Source organism: Hypanus sabinus, chromosome 14, assembly GCF_030144855.1.
Source record: "Hypanus sabinus isolate sHypSab1 chromosome 14, sHypSab1.hap1, whole genome shotgun sequence".
Taxonomy (NCBI): Eukaryota; Metazoa; Chordata; class Chondrichthyes; order Myliobatiformes; family Dasyatidae; genus Hypanus; species Hypanus sabinus.
Window position 1 is genome coordinate 27414088 of NC_082719.1, and position 16267 is coordinate 27430354.

Consider the following 16267-nt stretch of genomic DNA (forward strand, 5'->3'; position numbering starts at 1 on the left):
AGAGAAAGCTTTGTTGTTGCCCAATCCATGTTCGATGGCGATCGCCTGGCAGACGGACGTTGACAGCTGTCACCGCCGGGCGGCCTGGAGCGGCCTCCTGGTGCAGGGTTGGCTCGAGGACACCTCGCGGGGTTCTGAACGGCAGCGGCCGGCCGGAACGCTGGGGCGAGCAGCGCTACCACCACCGAGGCCCGCACACCCACCCACTCACCGACCGACCGACCGACCGACCTGCCCACCAGCCAGCCGCTCCACCACATTCGGCTCACCTGACAGATTCCGTTTCTTCGCCGCGTGCTTGCTCGGTTCGCCTTTTGCTTCATAGAAGCCTAACGTTTCCGTCCGGTGAATGCCTCGCTCAGAGCGCTGTTCTTCGCTCGCTTGCTTGTCCCCGCTCTCCGGCACCGCCGCCATCTTCTCACGGGAGGAGGAAGGGAAAACACACACAAGAGAGGGGAAAAAAAAACGCCAGGCCGTCACGTGACCCGCTGGGCTCGCGAAAGGACGCGCATGAACGGACAGCTCCGCCTACCGCGCGTGCAAGTGCCCCAGGTAAGGAGGTTGCAGTCGAGTCGAGTGGTAGGTAGACCGGTTTCCCCCGCCGAAGAGGGTCCGGTTAAACACCGAAAATAAAATCTGTAGATCATGGAAATCCGAAATAAAACGCACAATACATATTGGGACAGCTCAGCAGATAAGGTAGGAGTTGTGGGAAGAGAAACGGCTAACATTTCAGGTTAATGACCGTTCGTTAAAAAGGTCTCGGTGTTAGGGGACAGTACGGTAAAATCTTTCATCAGAGCCTTATTGGTCTGATAAAAGATCTTTTAAATCATAAACTGTTAATTCTGTTTCTTTCCACAGAAGCCATCTGTTTTACTGAATATTTCTAACATACGGTAAAAGTTGTACTTCCTTCTAATAACATTTTATCGTAATTTCCTCGCATCTGCAATTTAGCATAAACATTCCATTTTGAATGTTGCTTGCTCAGCCTCATTTCTAATATACCCAAATGGAGACAGAGTACAATTTTTGTTTGCTCTCTAGATCCTTTTCACTTTACTTCGACTGTACCCCTCTTTCCAAAACTCTCAAATCTTGAATGATCATTCATCAACAAAGACATTACCTTCGTCCAGCCATATTTCCAACCACAAAGTATTTTCAGTTTGGAACAACGCTACTTTCACTCGCCAAGTGCATGTGGACCGACATCTTTCCACCTCATTGGAAAACTCTTAAGAATCATTAGTATCTCTTCTATAATGTTTCTAATTCATTGATGATGAATGGGATTTGAAATCAAATATCAGAATCAGGTTTAATATCACTGGTATATGTCATGAAATTGTTTTGTGGCAACAGTGCATTGTAATAAATATAAATAAAACTAAATTACAATTAAAAACATACATTAAATTTAAAAAGTATTTCAATAAGGGAGCAAAAAAATTAGCGAGCTAGTGTACATGGATTCGTTCTCCATTCAAAAATCTGATGGTGGAGTGGAAGAAGCTGTTCCTGAAACATTGAGTGTCTGTCTTCGGGCTCCTGTACCTCCATCTGCATGGTAGCAATGAAAGGAGGCTGGGTGACAGGGGTCCTGAATGAGGAAAATCACTTTTTTGAGGTGTTGTAGCGGTGTGCTACACGCAGCACTGAAATAACGACACATTGTTGGTGAGCTGCAGTTGCGAAAGAGGTTTATTCAAACTTTGCGGCCTCGCTAGAAAGCCTTCCTGTTCCTGCCCTCCCTGGGCGGGAATGCTGTAGGGAGCGCATATTCGCAGTCCCGTCCTGCACGTGGGCTTTTCCCCTTGTTGATGAAGAAGGCTTGGCGCCCTCTTTGGAACCGGCCTCAATTCCGGCACGCACCACTTTGTGAGCCGGTTCAAGTGCGCTGGGAAGTGGATTGCCACATAACCCTCCCCTCCCAGAACTGGCGATACACCCTACAAAGTCCTCAGTTTGGGTCAGACTCTGAGAGGTATGCCCCTGCGCCGTGGTGCCTGAATCTTGACTGGCTGTGCCAAGTCCACATGGGCCGGTTTGAGTCGGTCCACCGTGAAAACCTCCAGCACGAATGTAGACCCGCTATTTCTGATCACCGTAAACGGCCCCTCGTAGGGCCGCTGTGGCGGTGCGCGATGTCCAACCCGTCGTACAAAAACGAACTTACAGTTTTGCAGGTCTTTGGGTACGCAGGTCGGGTTCTGCCCGTGCTATGAAGTGGGTATGGGGGCCAGGTTACTGAGCTTCTTGCGTAGTCTGCCCAATACCGCTGCGGGTTCTTCCTCTTGCCCCCTTGGGCTGGTATGGACTCTCCTGGGACGACCACGGGTGTGCCATACACCAACTCAGACTACGAGGTATGCAGATCCTCTTTGGGCACCGTGCGGATTCCGAGCAGGACCCAGGGAAGCTCATCCACCCACTTAGGCCCTTTGAGGTGGGCCATGAGAGCCTACTTCAGGTGACGGTGGAAGGATTCCACTAGTCCGTTCGACGGTGGGTGGTAGGCAGTTGTGTGGTGCAGCTGTGTCCCCAACAGGCTGGCCATAGCTGACCACAGGCTGGAGGTGAACTGGGCACCTCTGTCAGAGGTAATGTGGGCCGATACACCAAAGCGAGATACCCAGGTTGCAATCAGTGCTCGGGCGCAGGATTTGGAGGTGGTGTCGTGAGCGGGACCGCCTCTGGCCATCTCGTGAACCGGTCCACAATAGTCAGGAGGTGCCGTGCTCCTCGCGACACTGGCAGGGGGCCCATGATAGCCACATGAATATGGTCGAAATGCTGGTGGGTGGGGTGGAACTGCTGCGGCAGGGCTTTGGTGTGCCGCTGCACCTTGGCTGTTTGGCACTGCATGCACGTTTTGGCCCATTCACTGACCTGCTTGCAGAGTCCGTGCCAAATGAACCTGCTGGCTACCATCCAGATGGTTGTCCTGATGGAGGGGTGCGCTAAGTTGTGAACGGAGTTGAAAACGCGTCACCGCCAGGTTGCCGGGATGATGGGGCGGGGTTGGTCGGTGGTGACATCACAGAATAGGGTCCTCTCACCTGTGCCTACAGGGAGGTCCTGGAGCTGCAAACCAGAGATTGCAGTTCTGTAACTAGGAATCTCCTCGTCTGCCTGCTGCGCCTCCGCCAGCGCTTCATCTCTTTCAGCTTCACACATAGCTGTCCACTCTGATTCTCTAAGGGACCAATTTTATCCCTCCTTTTGCTATTAATATAACTGTAGAAACCCTTCAGATTTATTTTCACCTTATTTGCCAAAGCAATCTTGTATCTTTTTTTAGCTTTTCTAATTTCTTTCTTAAGATTCTTCTTACATTCTTTATATTCCTCGAGCACCTCATTTACTACATGCTGCCTATATTTATTGTAGATATCTCTCTTTTCCCTAACCAAGTTTCCAATATCCCTTGAAAACCATGGCTCTCTCAAACTTAAAGTCTTTCCTTTTAACCTAACAGGAACATAAAGATTCTGTACCCTCAAAATTTCACCTTTAAATGACCTCGATTTCTCTATTACATCCTTACCATAAAACAAATTGTCCCAATCCACTCCTTCTAAATCCTTTCGCATCTCCTCAAATTTAGCCTTTCTCCAATCAAAAATCTCAACCCTGGGTCCATGTCCTATCCTCCTCCTTAATTATATTGAAACTAATGGCATTGTGACCACTGGACCGGAAGTGCTCCCCAATACTTACCCCCGTCACCTGATCTATTTCATTGCCTAACGGAAGATCCAACAATGCCCCTTCTCCAGTTAGTACCTCTATGTATTGCTGCAAAAGACGATCCTGCACACATATTACAAACACCAAACCATCCATCCCTTTTACAGTATGGGCTTCCCAATCTATGTGTGGAAAATTAAAATCTCCCACAATCATAACCCTGTGCTTACTACAAATATCTACTATCTCCTTGCAAATTTGCTCCTCCAATTCTCGCTCTCCATTAGGTGATCTATAATACACCCCTATAAGTGTTACTAACACCTTTCCCATTCCACAATTCCACCCAAATAGTCTCCCTAGACAAGCCCTCTAATCTATCCTGCCAGAGCACTGCTGTAATATTTTCTCTGACAAGCAACGCAATACCTCCCTCTCTTGTCCTTCTGATTCTATCACACCTGAAGCAACGAAATCCAGGAATATTTAGTTGCCAATCACACCCCTCCTGCAACCATGTTTCACTAATAGCTACTACATCATATTTCCAGGTATCAATCCATGCTCTAAGCTCATCCACCTTTCTTACAATGCTCCTAGCATTGAAATAAATGCATTTAAGAAATTCTCCACCTCTTCCTCTCTGTTTATCTCTAACAGTACAAAGAACTTTACTGTCTTCTTTTTCTTCCTTCTCCCATACATCTGTTCCTACGCTCTGGTTCCCCTCCCCCCTCATATCTAGTTTAAATCCTCTGGAGCCTCTCTAGCAAACCTACCTGCAAGAATATTTGTCCCCCTCCAGTTCAGATGTAAACCATCCTGCCAGAACAGGTCCCACCTTCCCTGGAAAACTGCCCAATTATCTATAAATCTGAAGCCCTCCCTCCTGCACCATGTCTTCAGCCACGTGTTGATCTGCACTATCTTACTATTTCTAAACCCACCAGCACGTGGCACTGGTAGCAATCCTGAGATTGCTATCCTGGAGGCCCTGTCCTTTAACTTGGCACCTAGCTCCCTAAGCTCACCTTTCAGGACCTCCTCACACTTCCTACCCATGTCATTGGCCCCTACGTGGACCATGACATCTGGCTGCTCACCTTCCCTCTTGAGAATACTGAGAACTCGATGAGAGATATCGTGGATCCTGGCACCAGGGAGGCAACAGACCATCCGGGATTCTCGATCTCTTCCACAGAACCTCCTATCTGTCCCATAACTATTGAATCCCCTATTACTACTGTTCTCCTCTTTTCCCTCCTTCCTTTCTGAGCTGAGGGTCCAGTCTCGGTGCCAGAGATGCAACCACTGCAACTTGTCCCTGGTAGGTTGTCCCCACTAACAGTATCCAAAATGGTATACTTATTGTTGATGGGAACGGTCACGGGTGCTCTGCTCTTCTTGTCTCTTCCCCTTCCCTCTCGTAATAGTCACCCAACTCGTTACCTGTCTCTTGAATCCTAGGGTGACTATCTCCCTGAAACTCCTGTCTATTTCTGCCTCTGCCTCCTGAATGATCCGAAGTTCATCCAGCTCCAGCTCCAGTTCCCTAACACGGTTTGTCAGGAGCTGCAGCTGGATGCACATTTTACAGGTGTAGTCATCAGGGACAGCTGTGCTCGCCCTGACTTCCCACATACTGCAAACAGAGCACTCAACTGCCCTAACTGCTGCCTCCATTACCTACTCCTAATGTAACTAATTAAAGGAGCTTACCCGTCCTTACCTCACCTGGAGTGAAGCTCGTACTCAGCCTCTGCTCGCTATTTAAATTCCCCCGCTGATCTCAGAGGCCGACCTTCACACACTTGCGCAGTCGTGCCCCGTTCAGCCTCGCCTCTGCCTGTTCTCGCCGAAGCCTAATTGAGCCAAAGCCGTCCCACTCTGCCTCAGTCCACTCCAATGATGTAAATGGCATCTTTCTTTTTAAACCTTTGGCGTGCTATGTCATGCCTGTGCAGTCTAGCCTCTTTGCTGTGATCAGTTTAAAAAAAACAGCTTTTCTCTGAGCTTCTATCTCTTCCCTCTTCGCCTCTTGCTGCGATTTAAACAATAATCTCAATACAATTCTATAGGACTTGGTGAGACCACCCCTGGATTATTGATTATAGTTTTGGTCTCCTCTGACGCAATGAGCAAACATTCACCCCACTGGTTGCTTTAATGGCAGATTTGTCATTTGGGAAGAAATTGATAAAGTCAACAGTCAATTTGTTTAGAGAAAGTGAGAGATGACTTCATTGAAGCATGCACATTTGTTGTAGGGTTCAATAGAAGAAGATGTTTTTTGAGCTAATGTATCAAAGTTAAGAGTTAGGAAAATAAGGAAGGATTTGTTCACTTAAAGAGTGGGGAGCCCTTGGAACTTACTGTCATTGAGGACCATGGAGGCTGAGTTATTGATTTCCTGCAAAGTTGAGATCAATAGATTTCTGAATCTAAGAACAATTAAGAGATATGGAGCTGGGACAGAAGAATGGTATTGTGGTACAAGATCAGTTATGACCCTGTTAAATTGTAAAGCAAGCAAGGGACTGATTGGTGACTTTTTTTTTTGTAATCCTGTAAGTTATTGTGTGCACTATATTGACTGAAGGTGTGATGGACCCAGATTAAGTAGAATTTTTCAAAAAACTTCAAGATTTATAAAGTTACTGGAATATAGGAGGGGGATGGTGCAACAAGCCTTTAAAACAATTCTTTTACAGTGTTGGCATGGGCCTAAAAGTGAAATATCTTAATGCTGTGTAATAACATTCCATGATCATAAATATATGGGAGTGGGTCCTGAATTACGTAAAGGTACTCCTTTCTGAGAATGGTCAATAAACTGAATTTTCTGTAAGTTGAAAGTGAACAATTCCCCTCAAAATCAAAATATGAAATCTTTTTAACTTTGTAAAGAGTACACTGGGGAAAGTCAACATAAGCAATAAGAGTTGTTACCAACAAATTAATTAAGGCAGATGTTCGATTGTTATGTGGATGAGGTTGAGGAGCTAATTTGTTAATCAGTGAGTGATCTATCAGTTACTTAATAAACGAAAGAGTGTGCCAATGGAAGTGGCTCTGGGTTCATAATGTTTGAATCTTATCTGAGGAAGTGTTTGGAAAAGGAACTGAGTTCTTATCTATGGTGATATCTGCATTACATCCTGATGAAGAGATTTGAGTATCTTACTTGAGAGCAGAAACTGGTTTCCATAAGATAGGTCTTTCATAACCTGGGGGTTCCATGCACTTTATTTGATGTCATCAAATTCATAGCAGTTCTTAAATATTATACTCACTTGAAGATAATCTTCCACACAGATCTCTTTTCAGAATACTTGAATATGTGGTAATTTAGTAAGATTAAAAAAGATTGAATGGAATAATGCAAGGCCTAACTATAATAATACATTTGACTTAACTGCATGCAAAAAGGTCTAAGTTCATTTTCTTTCAAAGTTCAATGTTTTGATAAAATGTCTGTCATTAAAATAAAGAACGCTGTGACTGATAGTGGTAAAACAGAATAATGTGAAACATAATGTTCGGTAGGACATGATGTACGAGTAGAATAAAAATGTCCCAAAGTAAGATGCAGTCCGTTATTTCTTTCTTATACACTAAGAGAGATGTTGGAAGTAAGAAAAATTTTTGGAGTAACTCTGTATGTCAGGCAGCATCTACGGAAGACAGGTGGAGAGGGCAGGAGTTGTCAATGTTTCTGGTCAAAACCCTGCACCTAGACTAAGAATGGAGAGGGGAGATAGCCAGTATAGAGAGGAGAGGGAGAATTGTGAGATTGGTGCCAGTAGGTGACTGATAGTCAAGAGGATAGGAGAAGGGGGTATCTAGTGGATAAAAAAATGCATATAAAAGGTGGATAAAATTTTGGGGAAGGGGCAATGGATGAAGAGGTTTGAAAATGGGTTGTATGGGGCAAGGGGCTAGCATTTGGAAAAGGGGACAAAAATGCCGTTTTAACCCCTATTCCCCTCTTGATTCCATCTACCTACTACCCAAACATTTCAGTCTCCAGATCCCCTTTCTCTATCTGGTTTCATCTCTCCTAGTGACTCCCTTCATCACCTAACAGATTCATAACTGATGGCCTTTATGTTCTCACTCGTCATCTGCCTAGCAGTCTCCACTTGCATCCTCTCTTCCTCTTCCTTTCCCTAACCTGGCTGTACTCGCCTTTTCTTTGTCTGTCTCTACTTATCACCTGCTTACCTTTGTATCATAACTCCACAGTGTAAATTATTCCATGATTAGTCTAAGGTTAAATCAGGGATTGCTGTGCAGTATGGCTCAAAGGACTTCCTCCAAGCTGTAGCTCAATAAATAAGTAAAACATAGTTGGTGTACCCAAATTAAATTAGAATGTTTGAGTATTATGCCATTCATTTTTATCCTTTAACATTGGAAGTTGTTGAAATAAAAATGAATAAATGGAAGTAAAGTCAAAAATATATCAAGGTTTGAACAGTCTCAATTAGCAAACAAGGACAAATCAATTGGAAACAAAAATGTTTTTCATATTTGAGTTCCAAATCTATACATTATTAAACCCATATTAATATATAAGTCAATCCAACTTAAAATATATCTCTTGTGTGGAAGTCAAAAGAGGTTGATCACTGTTCTGCTGGAATTCAATCCCATTTACAAATTGCTCCCTAGGTTTGATATGAAGAGAAATGAAGTCTCCATAGTTTAAAAGTATGGCAATTCATGCTAATATATTATGCCATCTTAGATAATAGACTAGTGATCCTAAAGCTAAAATTCTATAGAGCCCTGTGTTGTCTATAATAATAAAACAGTGTTGCTTTACATTGTAGAGGCTTGAAACATACAACCTCCTTCCAAATCAAGTAGATATAGATCTTGTAAAGTGTGATTTCTGCTTTTTTTTTAGTTGTGCCAGTGTGTCAGTAGAGTGGGACTGCAGCAATTAAAGAACTCAGCTCTTTTTCTAAAGAATATTGTAGATCATCTGGCGCTTCCTCCTTTATTATGTAAACCAGATGATCAAAACTTGATAACTGATGAATGTTAAAGAGCTAGGAACCATGAGCAAGTTACAAATAAACCTACACAGTGCTAAGGAGGGAGAGCATTCTACATACAGAGCTAATGACTTATATTAGATATTCTGTGGTCCTACCACATACATTAATGGCAATTAAACAGCTAATGGAATTCCCATTATCACTGATGCTATATTGTATTTAAGCAGTCATGGCTATTTATTTTTCCCATTCCAACTACTCTTAACCATATGCATGCTCATGGTTATTTGCTTTAAACTACTGCAGAAGTGATGATGCTCAGATAATGATTTTGGATTGTAAGCTCCTGGAATGAATAAGATTGGTAATGTATGACCAAATCAGGACAGTATGTTGCTTACTAAAGAATTGGAGATGAATGGGATCCCCGTGGCAGAATCCATCAGGATGACTCAATTCAGTCAGAATTCAATTCAAGTCAGTCAATTCAGTCATGACTGCGCAATAGAAAATGGAAGTGCAATTCTTAATATCATATGACATTTTTGCACTATTCCCTTATGACACAAAACCAGTAATATAATATGATTGAATTCAAACTGCAGTTTGAGAGAAGGAAGCATAACTCACATGCATCAGTATCGGAATAAAGGGAATTACACAGGTATGAGAGAGCAGCTTGCTCAGGTGGATTGGAGGAGGATGATGGTAGAGCACAGATGGCTGAATGTTTCTGGGAATAGTTCACAAGGCACAAGACAGATGCATCCCACAGAGGAGGAAGTTCCCAAATGGCAGAGGTAGGCAACCGTGGCTGACAAAGGAAGTTAGGACTGCATAGAAGCAAAGGTAAGGGCATATAAGGTAGCAAAAGTGAGTGGGATGTTGGGGAATTGGGAAGCTTTTAAAATCCAACAAAAGGCAAATAAAAAAGGTATAAGAAGGGAAGGGATGAAATATGAGGTCAGACGAGCCAATAATAAAAAGCAGGATACCAGAAGGTATTCAGTTATATAAAGAGTAAAAGGGAGGTGAGAGTTGATATTGGACCACTGGAAAATGATGCTGGTGAGGGAGTAATGGGGTTCAAAAAATGGCAGATAAACCTAATGGGTACTTTGCATCTGTCTTCACTGTAGAAGTCATTAGCAGTGTGCCAGAGGTCCGTGAGTGTCAGGAAGCAGGAGTGAATGTCATTACTATTATAAAGGAAAAAGTGCTATACAAACTTAAAGGTCTTAAGGTGGATAAGTCACCTGGGCCAGATGGACTACATCCCAGAGTCCTGAGAGAGGTTGCTGAAGGGATAACCAATGCATTGGTCATGATCTTTTAAGAATTAATTCATTCTGGCATGGTCCTGGAAGACTAGAAGACTGCAAATATCACTCCACTCTTTAAGAAGGGAGGAAGGCAAAAGAAAGGAAATTATAGGCTATTTAGCCTAACCTTAGTGGTTGGGGAAGTGTTGGAGTCTATTGTTAAGGATGAGGTTTCGAGGTGCTTTGAGATTAATGATAAAATAAGTCAAAGTCAGCATGGTTTCGGTAAAGGGAAATCTTGTCTGACAAATCTGTTAGAGTTCTCTAAGGAAGTACAAGCAGGGTAGACAAAGGAGAGGCAGCAGATGTCATTTACTTGAATTAAGGTGCCACACACTGTTTAACAAAATAGAATCTTATGGTGTTACAGGAAAGATACTGGCATGGATAGAAGAATGGCTGACAGGCAGGAGGCAGTGAGTGGGAATAAAAGGGGCCTCTTCTGGTTGGCTGCCGCTGATTAGTGGTGTTGCTCAGGGGTTGGATTTGGAACCACTACTTTTCACATTGTTCGTCAATGATTTGGATAATGGAATTGGTGGTTTTGTGGCATCAATTGCAGATGATACGAAGATAGGTAGAGGGGTAGGTGGTGCTGAGGAAGCAATGCGATTTCAGCAGGACGAGGGCAACTCCATTACCCCATTTGCAGAGTAGGGGGCCACTTGATACTGTGTATCTGGATTTACTATCAATAGAGCCTGATTCCAGCAACACTAGGAAAGTCTTGCATATTGTGGATCATTACACCAAATATGCACAAGCCTTCTCTACCAAGGATCTAGGAAGTCCACCATGGCCAAAGTGTTATGGGAAAAGTATGACGGATACATAGTGATTAGGGAAGGGATTTTGCGAGTAGGCTTATGCATGAGTTACTGAGCCTGCTGGTGATCCCCAGCCCGAGAGGTTCAACCAGACATTGCTAGACATGCTCAGAACCTCGGAAATCAGTAACAAGAACAAGTGGAGCCCTATGCAGTGGAGAGTCAGATGCCAAATGTACCAGTTTTCCGGGTGAAACCAGAGGATGGGAATGGACCTGTCATGATTCTCCATTGGAACCAGTTTCTACTTCTGGGGCAAGAGGTACGTATTGAACCAGAGCCTGATATGGACCCTACACCTAGTAAGAGGACTCTGCAGCAACGTTGATAAACCGAAGAACAAGTAGCAGAAAAGTGTAGATGGGAGCTAACCACACTGAATGTGATACGGGCACGGAGGATGAGGAAATGAGGGTGTGGTATATGCTGCCCTTTACAAGAGATTCCCAATCATCCCCATGCTGATGCGGGTAAAATGGGGGTACCTAGCAGTGGGCAGGCAGTTTTGTGGTTAGACAGTGATGGGAGATTGGTCTCTAAGGCAACCGGGCATCAAGCTGAGCTCAGACAAGTGTCAAGGGAACCTGAATTGTCAAGAGATATGAGTAATGGACAGGGAAAGGCCTCCCCATGTAGACAGGAAAGAGCCCAGGGAGTGTCTGAAACTGAAGAAGCAAATGATGGGATAAGGAAGTCTCAAAGAGTCAGGAAACCCCCGGATAGACTGGCCTATGTCCCACCGGGGGAAGAAAGTGTTATACCTATCCCCTTAGTGAGATATGTCACTGCCATTTAAACATGGATCAGAGGTCCTGACATCACGAAATTCCTTTGAAAATTTGTGTTATTTGTGACGGGGTGATAAATGATCTCAAAGTCATGAGGACATGAGTTTTTGGTGGGTGGAGGGAGATAGTATAACACTCTGGTAAAGGTTTCACTGCTGACATTGTAGGGTATTTCATGCAATGGTCTTTCTGTAGAAGCAGTGTTTGGCTTATTGTCAGAGATAACAAGGTGCTTCACAATGTGAGCCATCCAATCAGGAGAGGAGGCTTTGTTCAGCGGAAGATGGAGAGAGAAAATGCTGGAGGGAACAGATCATAGGATTCGATCCAGTGGGGACCGTGATTCGATGGAGCAAGGTGTGGGAGTCTACTGAGGATCAGTGAATATGACTTTTGGAAGATCTGAGCTCCAACCTGTGCACACTTGACTGTTTAATAATTAATGGGCCTTCTTGTGTTTTTTTTTATTTACTAACCCTTTAGCTAAGTTAATATTCATAAATATATTATATTTAATTGTATGCAGCATGTGATGTGTTATTTCCTGGCAACGAGTTGTAATAGGATAGTAAATCACACAGCATTCACATAAACCAGAGTTTGGGTTGGAGAGACATCCCAATTTCACAGATTTGGCAGGACCAGAGTGTATGATCCCTAGACGTACACAGCCCAAGACCAGCGGGTCTTTCAGTGCTGATTTGGGAGACTGCCAGCAAGGGCCAACAAGCTGTTTCCTGAGATGGCCAAGAAGAAAGGGTGGGTTCAACAGTATGGGAGTCCCAGTCAATACGTGAAATATTAAAATCACCCAGTATCACAATCTTATGTTTCCTGCAAAAGCCTGCAATTTATCTCCAAATATATTCCTCTAAATCCCACAGACTGTCGGGTCATCTATAATATAGGGCCATTAACGTGATAATACTTTTCTTATTCCTCAGTTCCATCCATAAAGCCTAACTAGATGAGGTTTCCAGTCTATCCTGACTGAGTATTGTCATTACGTTTTCCCCGACTTGTAACACCACCCCTCCCACTTTAATCCCTCCCACTCTGTTGCATCTAAAACAACAGAAACCTGGAATATTGAGCTGCCACTTCTGCCCTTCCTGCAACCAAGTCTCACTTTTCTGTTCCCCTCACTAACGAATCTTCTATTGCCACAGCTCACCTCTTCTCCTCCCTTCGCTTCTGAGTCACAGAGTTGGACTCAATGCCAGAGACCTGACCGCTGTGACTTTCTTTTGCTCAGTTATCACCCTCACCAGTATCTGAAGTGGTATACCTGTTGTTGAGGGGAATGGCCACCGGATTACTTCGCACTGGCTGTTTAACCCCTTTCCCTTTCCTGTTCCTGACTGTCACCTGGTTTCCTGCGCCCTGCGCCCTGAGTGAAACTACCTCTCAGAGTGTTAGAAGCTGCAGCTGGATGCACTTCTTGCAAGTGAAGTTGTCAGGGACACTGGGAGTCTTCCTGCTTTTGCATCCTGCAAGTGGAGCATTCAACTGTCCTGCCTGGCATCCCTACTGTTCCAACTGTGCAAATATAAAGAAGAAAACAATCAATAAGCTGGGGGACTAACAGCTTTATTGCCTTCTCTCACTCAAACCTCTCCAGAATGAAGCCTGAAATAGCCACTCCAACAAATGCTGGTCCAACAATGGCTACTTCGCTTGCTGCTGCCTTATTTTTATTTATTCTTGCCAGTCAATCCCGATCACTGATTGGCCACTGCTCAAACACAGGTTTTTGGGCATAAGTATCTTTTCAGTAAGCCTGGGATGAAATAACTAGGCATTTAAATGACACCATTCAACGCTTAATAAGTTGAAAGTCTATCCTGTGAAAATTGTTAATTTAATTTTTATCCTTTCTCATTGCACAGCAAAATAAATCTAATTTTTTTACTGAGCAGTGAATTAACAAAAAACAAATGGGCAAATAGTCTATATTTTTTCCAAATAAAGATTGGACAGCTGCTAAGATGGAATGCTCCTTAATTTTGTCAATTTATACTAGCAGAAAATGCATCCTCTCAGCAAATTATTTGTTTAATCTAAAATGCCATAATGCAAATAAACTACTAGTTGAGCATTTCTAGTTACATTACAAATTGTTCACCATGGACAAGTAAGTGTCCCAGCATCTCTTTTTCCTTAGGAGACTGAAGAAATCTGATGTCCCCTCTGACCCTTACCATTTGTTATCAGTACACCATGGAAAGCTTCCATCTGGGAGCACATCACAGAAACCTCCATAGATTCTGTCTATACTTCTTACTGACTCGGTGAAACAGGCAACATAAGCAGAAAACTCATCTGACTGGATGTTCTTCTTTCTCTCCTTCTCCCATTGAGCTTGAAAATTTGTATCACCAGGCTCAAGCATAACTTCCTCCTGGTGTTAAGACTATTGATTGGTCCCCTAGTAAGGTAAGATGGTCTCTTAACTTCATACTCGACCTTGTTATAATCTTGCAGCTTTATTAAATGCTTGCACTGCTATTTTTCTAACTGTAACACTTAATTCTGCATTCTATTATTATTTTTCCTTGTACTACCTCAATGTACTTTTGTATTGAAATGGTTTGTGTGGATGGCATGCAAAACAAAATTTTTCCATTGAACCTTGGTACATGTACATTCCCATCAACTCTCCCCAGATTCTAATGTTTGCCAATGCACTCAGGAGAAATTGCAGTGGCGAGTTAACCTGCCAGCCTACTTGCCTTTGGGATGTAGAAGGAAATTACTTGATAGAAACCTGTGTGATCACAGAGAGGACGTGCAAATTCCATTTATAGAGCAACAGAGGTCAGGATCAAACCCAGATAACTGAAGCAGTGAGACAGCAACTCCACTTACTAGGCTGCAACCAATGCCATTGTGCCCCCTCTTTAGAGTTATCAAAATTCAATAAAATTATTATCAATGTCACCATATACTACCCTGGGATTCATTTTCTTGTGGATATTCACACAGGTACAAAGAAATACAATGGAATCAAGACTGCACACAAAGTCAGACAAACAATCAATGTGCTAAAGAAGACAAACTGTGCAAATACAAAAAACAAACAAGAATAAATAAATAATATTGAGAGCATGAGTTGTAGAGTCCTTGAATGTAAGTCCATAGGTTATGGAATCAGTTCAGTGTCGATGCGGATGAAGTTATACAACTTGGTTCAAAGAACCTGATGGTTGAAAGGTAATAATTGTTCCTGAACCTGGTGGTGTGGGAACTAAGGCTCCCCCGTACCTCCTTCGTGATGGAAACAGTGAGTAGAGAACTTGGTTTGAATAATGGGAGTGCTTTGATGGATGCTGCTTCCTTGTGGTAGTACACATTGTAATGTGTCAAATGGTTGTTGTGACATATGTATTGTGGTGGTGCAGAGGGTAGTGCTTCTTGCACTCACTTTCAGCTTCCACTGCTGGCTAGCAGTCTCGTGAAAAGGAGAGTTGAATGTATAAAGTCTCTCCCTGCCAGTACATAGTCTCTCCAACAGCAATCCTCATATAGTGCTTCCTTGTTGGCAACGCACAGAAACTGAATATGCTTTGGACTCAGATTGAACTACAGAGGATGGAGTGGGGTGGGGGGAGTTCTGCACATGTAACACATAGGCCCACTGCCTAGTGAGCAGCCTCGGGAGAGATGAAGGTTATAGGTGTGGCACCCCTAAGGTGGCTAGAGATTACTGAACATCCTTCCAGCAGCCCCTGCAGCCAAGCTGGTGCTGAACATATTGCTTCACTTTTCTTTGGACTACACCGCTGAGGCTCAGAGGGGGATCTTGACAACTGAGCATCACAAGATCTCCATAATGCCTGTCCAGGCTTGTGCTTTGGAGAATTCACTCCAGTGCTGCTGTTCACGGTGACAGAAACAACACAGGAGGCAGCAGATATGAGTGACAAGCCCTCACCAATCGACATAGGTAATAGGCGCTACGAGCTGCCTTCGACAGTAGGAGGGATCTTCGCGTTCTGCTGGTCAGTTATCATCCACCTCAAGCTGGGTAGACCCTGGCTAATAAAGTGCTGACCTGCTACAGCTTTCCTGCTTCAATGGGTGCTTGCAGCTCAGTGGATCAACTCGACAAGCAGGCTGCTAACATCGCTGCAGGCAGAGAACAACCCAGGAGAGAAAAGAAATCTGCAATCCTACAACTGGCAAGTTGGAATGTCAGGACCATGAATTCTGGCCTCTCCAAAGACCTATGACATGTCATTGACAACAGGAAGACTGCCATCATCAACCACAAGCTCAAAAAGCTGTACATTGACATTGCTGCTGTACAGGACCAGGTTCCCCTCAGTTGGCAGCAACAGAAAGCAGAACTACAGCTTCTTCTGGCAGGGGAAGAAACCAGAGGAACCGTAGCAGCATGGCAATGGATTTGCTGTGAAAAGCTCTCTGCTTTCCTTACTGGAACCACCATTCAGAGGCACAGAGCATACTCTTCCTTTTTAATTGATTTTTTAAAATGCATTTCTACAACACTACAACAGAAAAACATCAAGACCAAAATAAGAGATTAATACAGTGCAAGATAAACATACAATGATAAGATGATTCAAAATAATGATAAAAAAGCACCCAAACTAAAGTCGTGTACA

General features: G+C 43.6%; 1 protein-coding gene and 1 long non-coding RNA gene across 2 annotated transcripts in view; one reads left to right on the forward strand and one right to left on the reverse strand.

Annotated features, from left to right (window-relative positions):
* tapt1b (transmembrane anterior posterior transformation 1b) overlaps positions 1–528 on the reverse strand; it is a gene marked incomplete at its 5' end in the record, with an annotated part of 123396 nt that extends 122868 nt beyond the window's left edge. Inside the window, one exon of the mRNA XM_059989819.1 lies at positions 270–528. Coding sequence (XP_059845802.1) covers positions 270–528 — 259 coding nt within the window. The remainder of the gene's footprint in view (positions 1–269) is intronic.
* Positions 529–561: 33 nt separating this feature from the next.
* The window catches only part of LOC132404624 (uncharacterized), a 69956-nt gene continuing 54250 nt past the window's right edge, over positions 562–16267 (forward strand). The window contains exons 1-2 of the long non-coding RNA XR_009515610.1: positions 562–699; positions 13804–14075. This is a non-coding gene — a long non-coding RNA (uncharacterized LOC132404624). The remainder of the gene's footprint in view (positions 700–13803; positions 14076–16267) is intronic.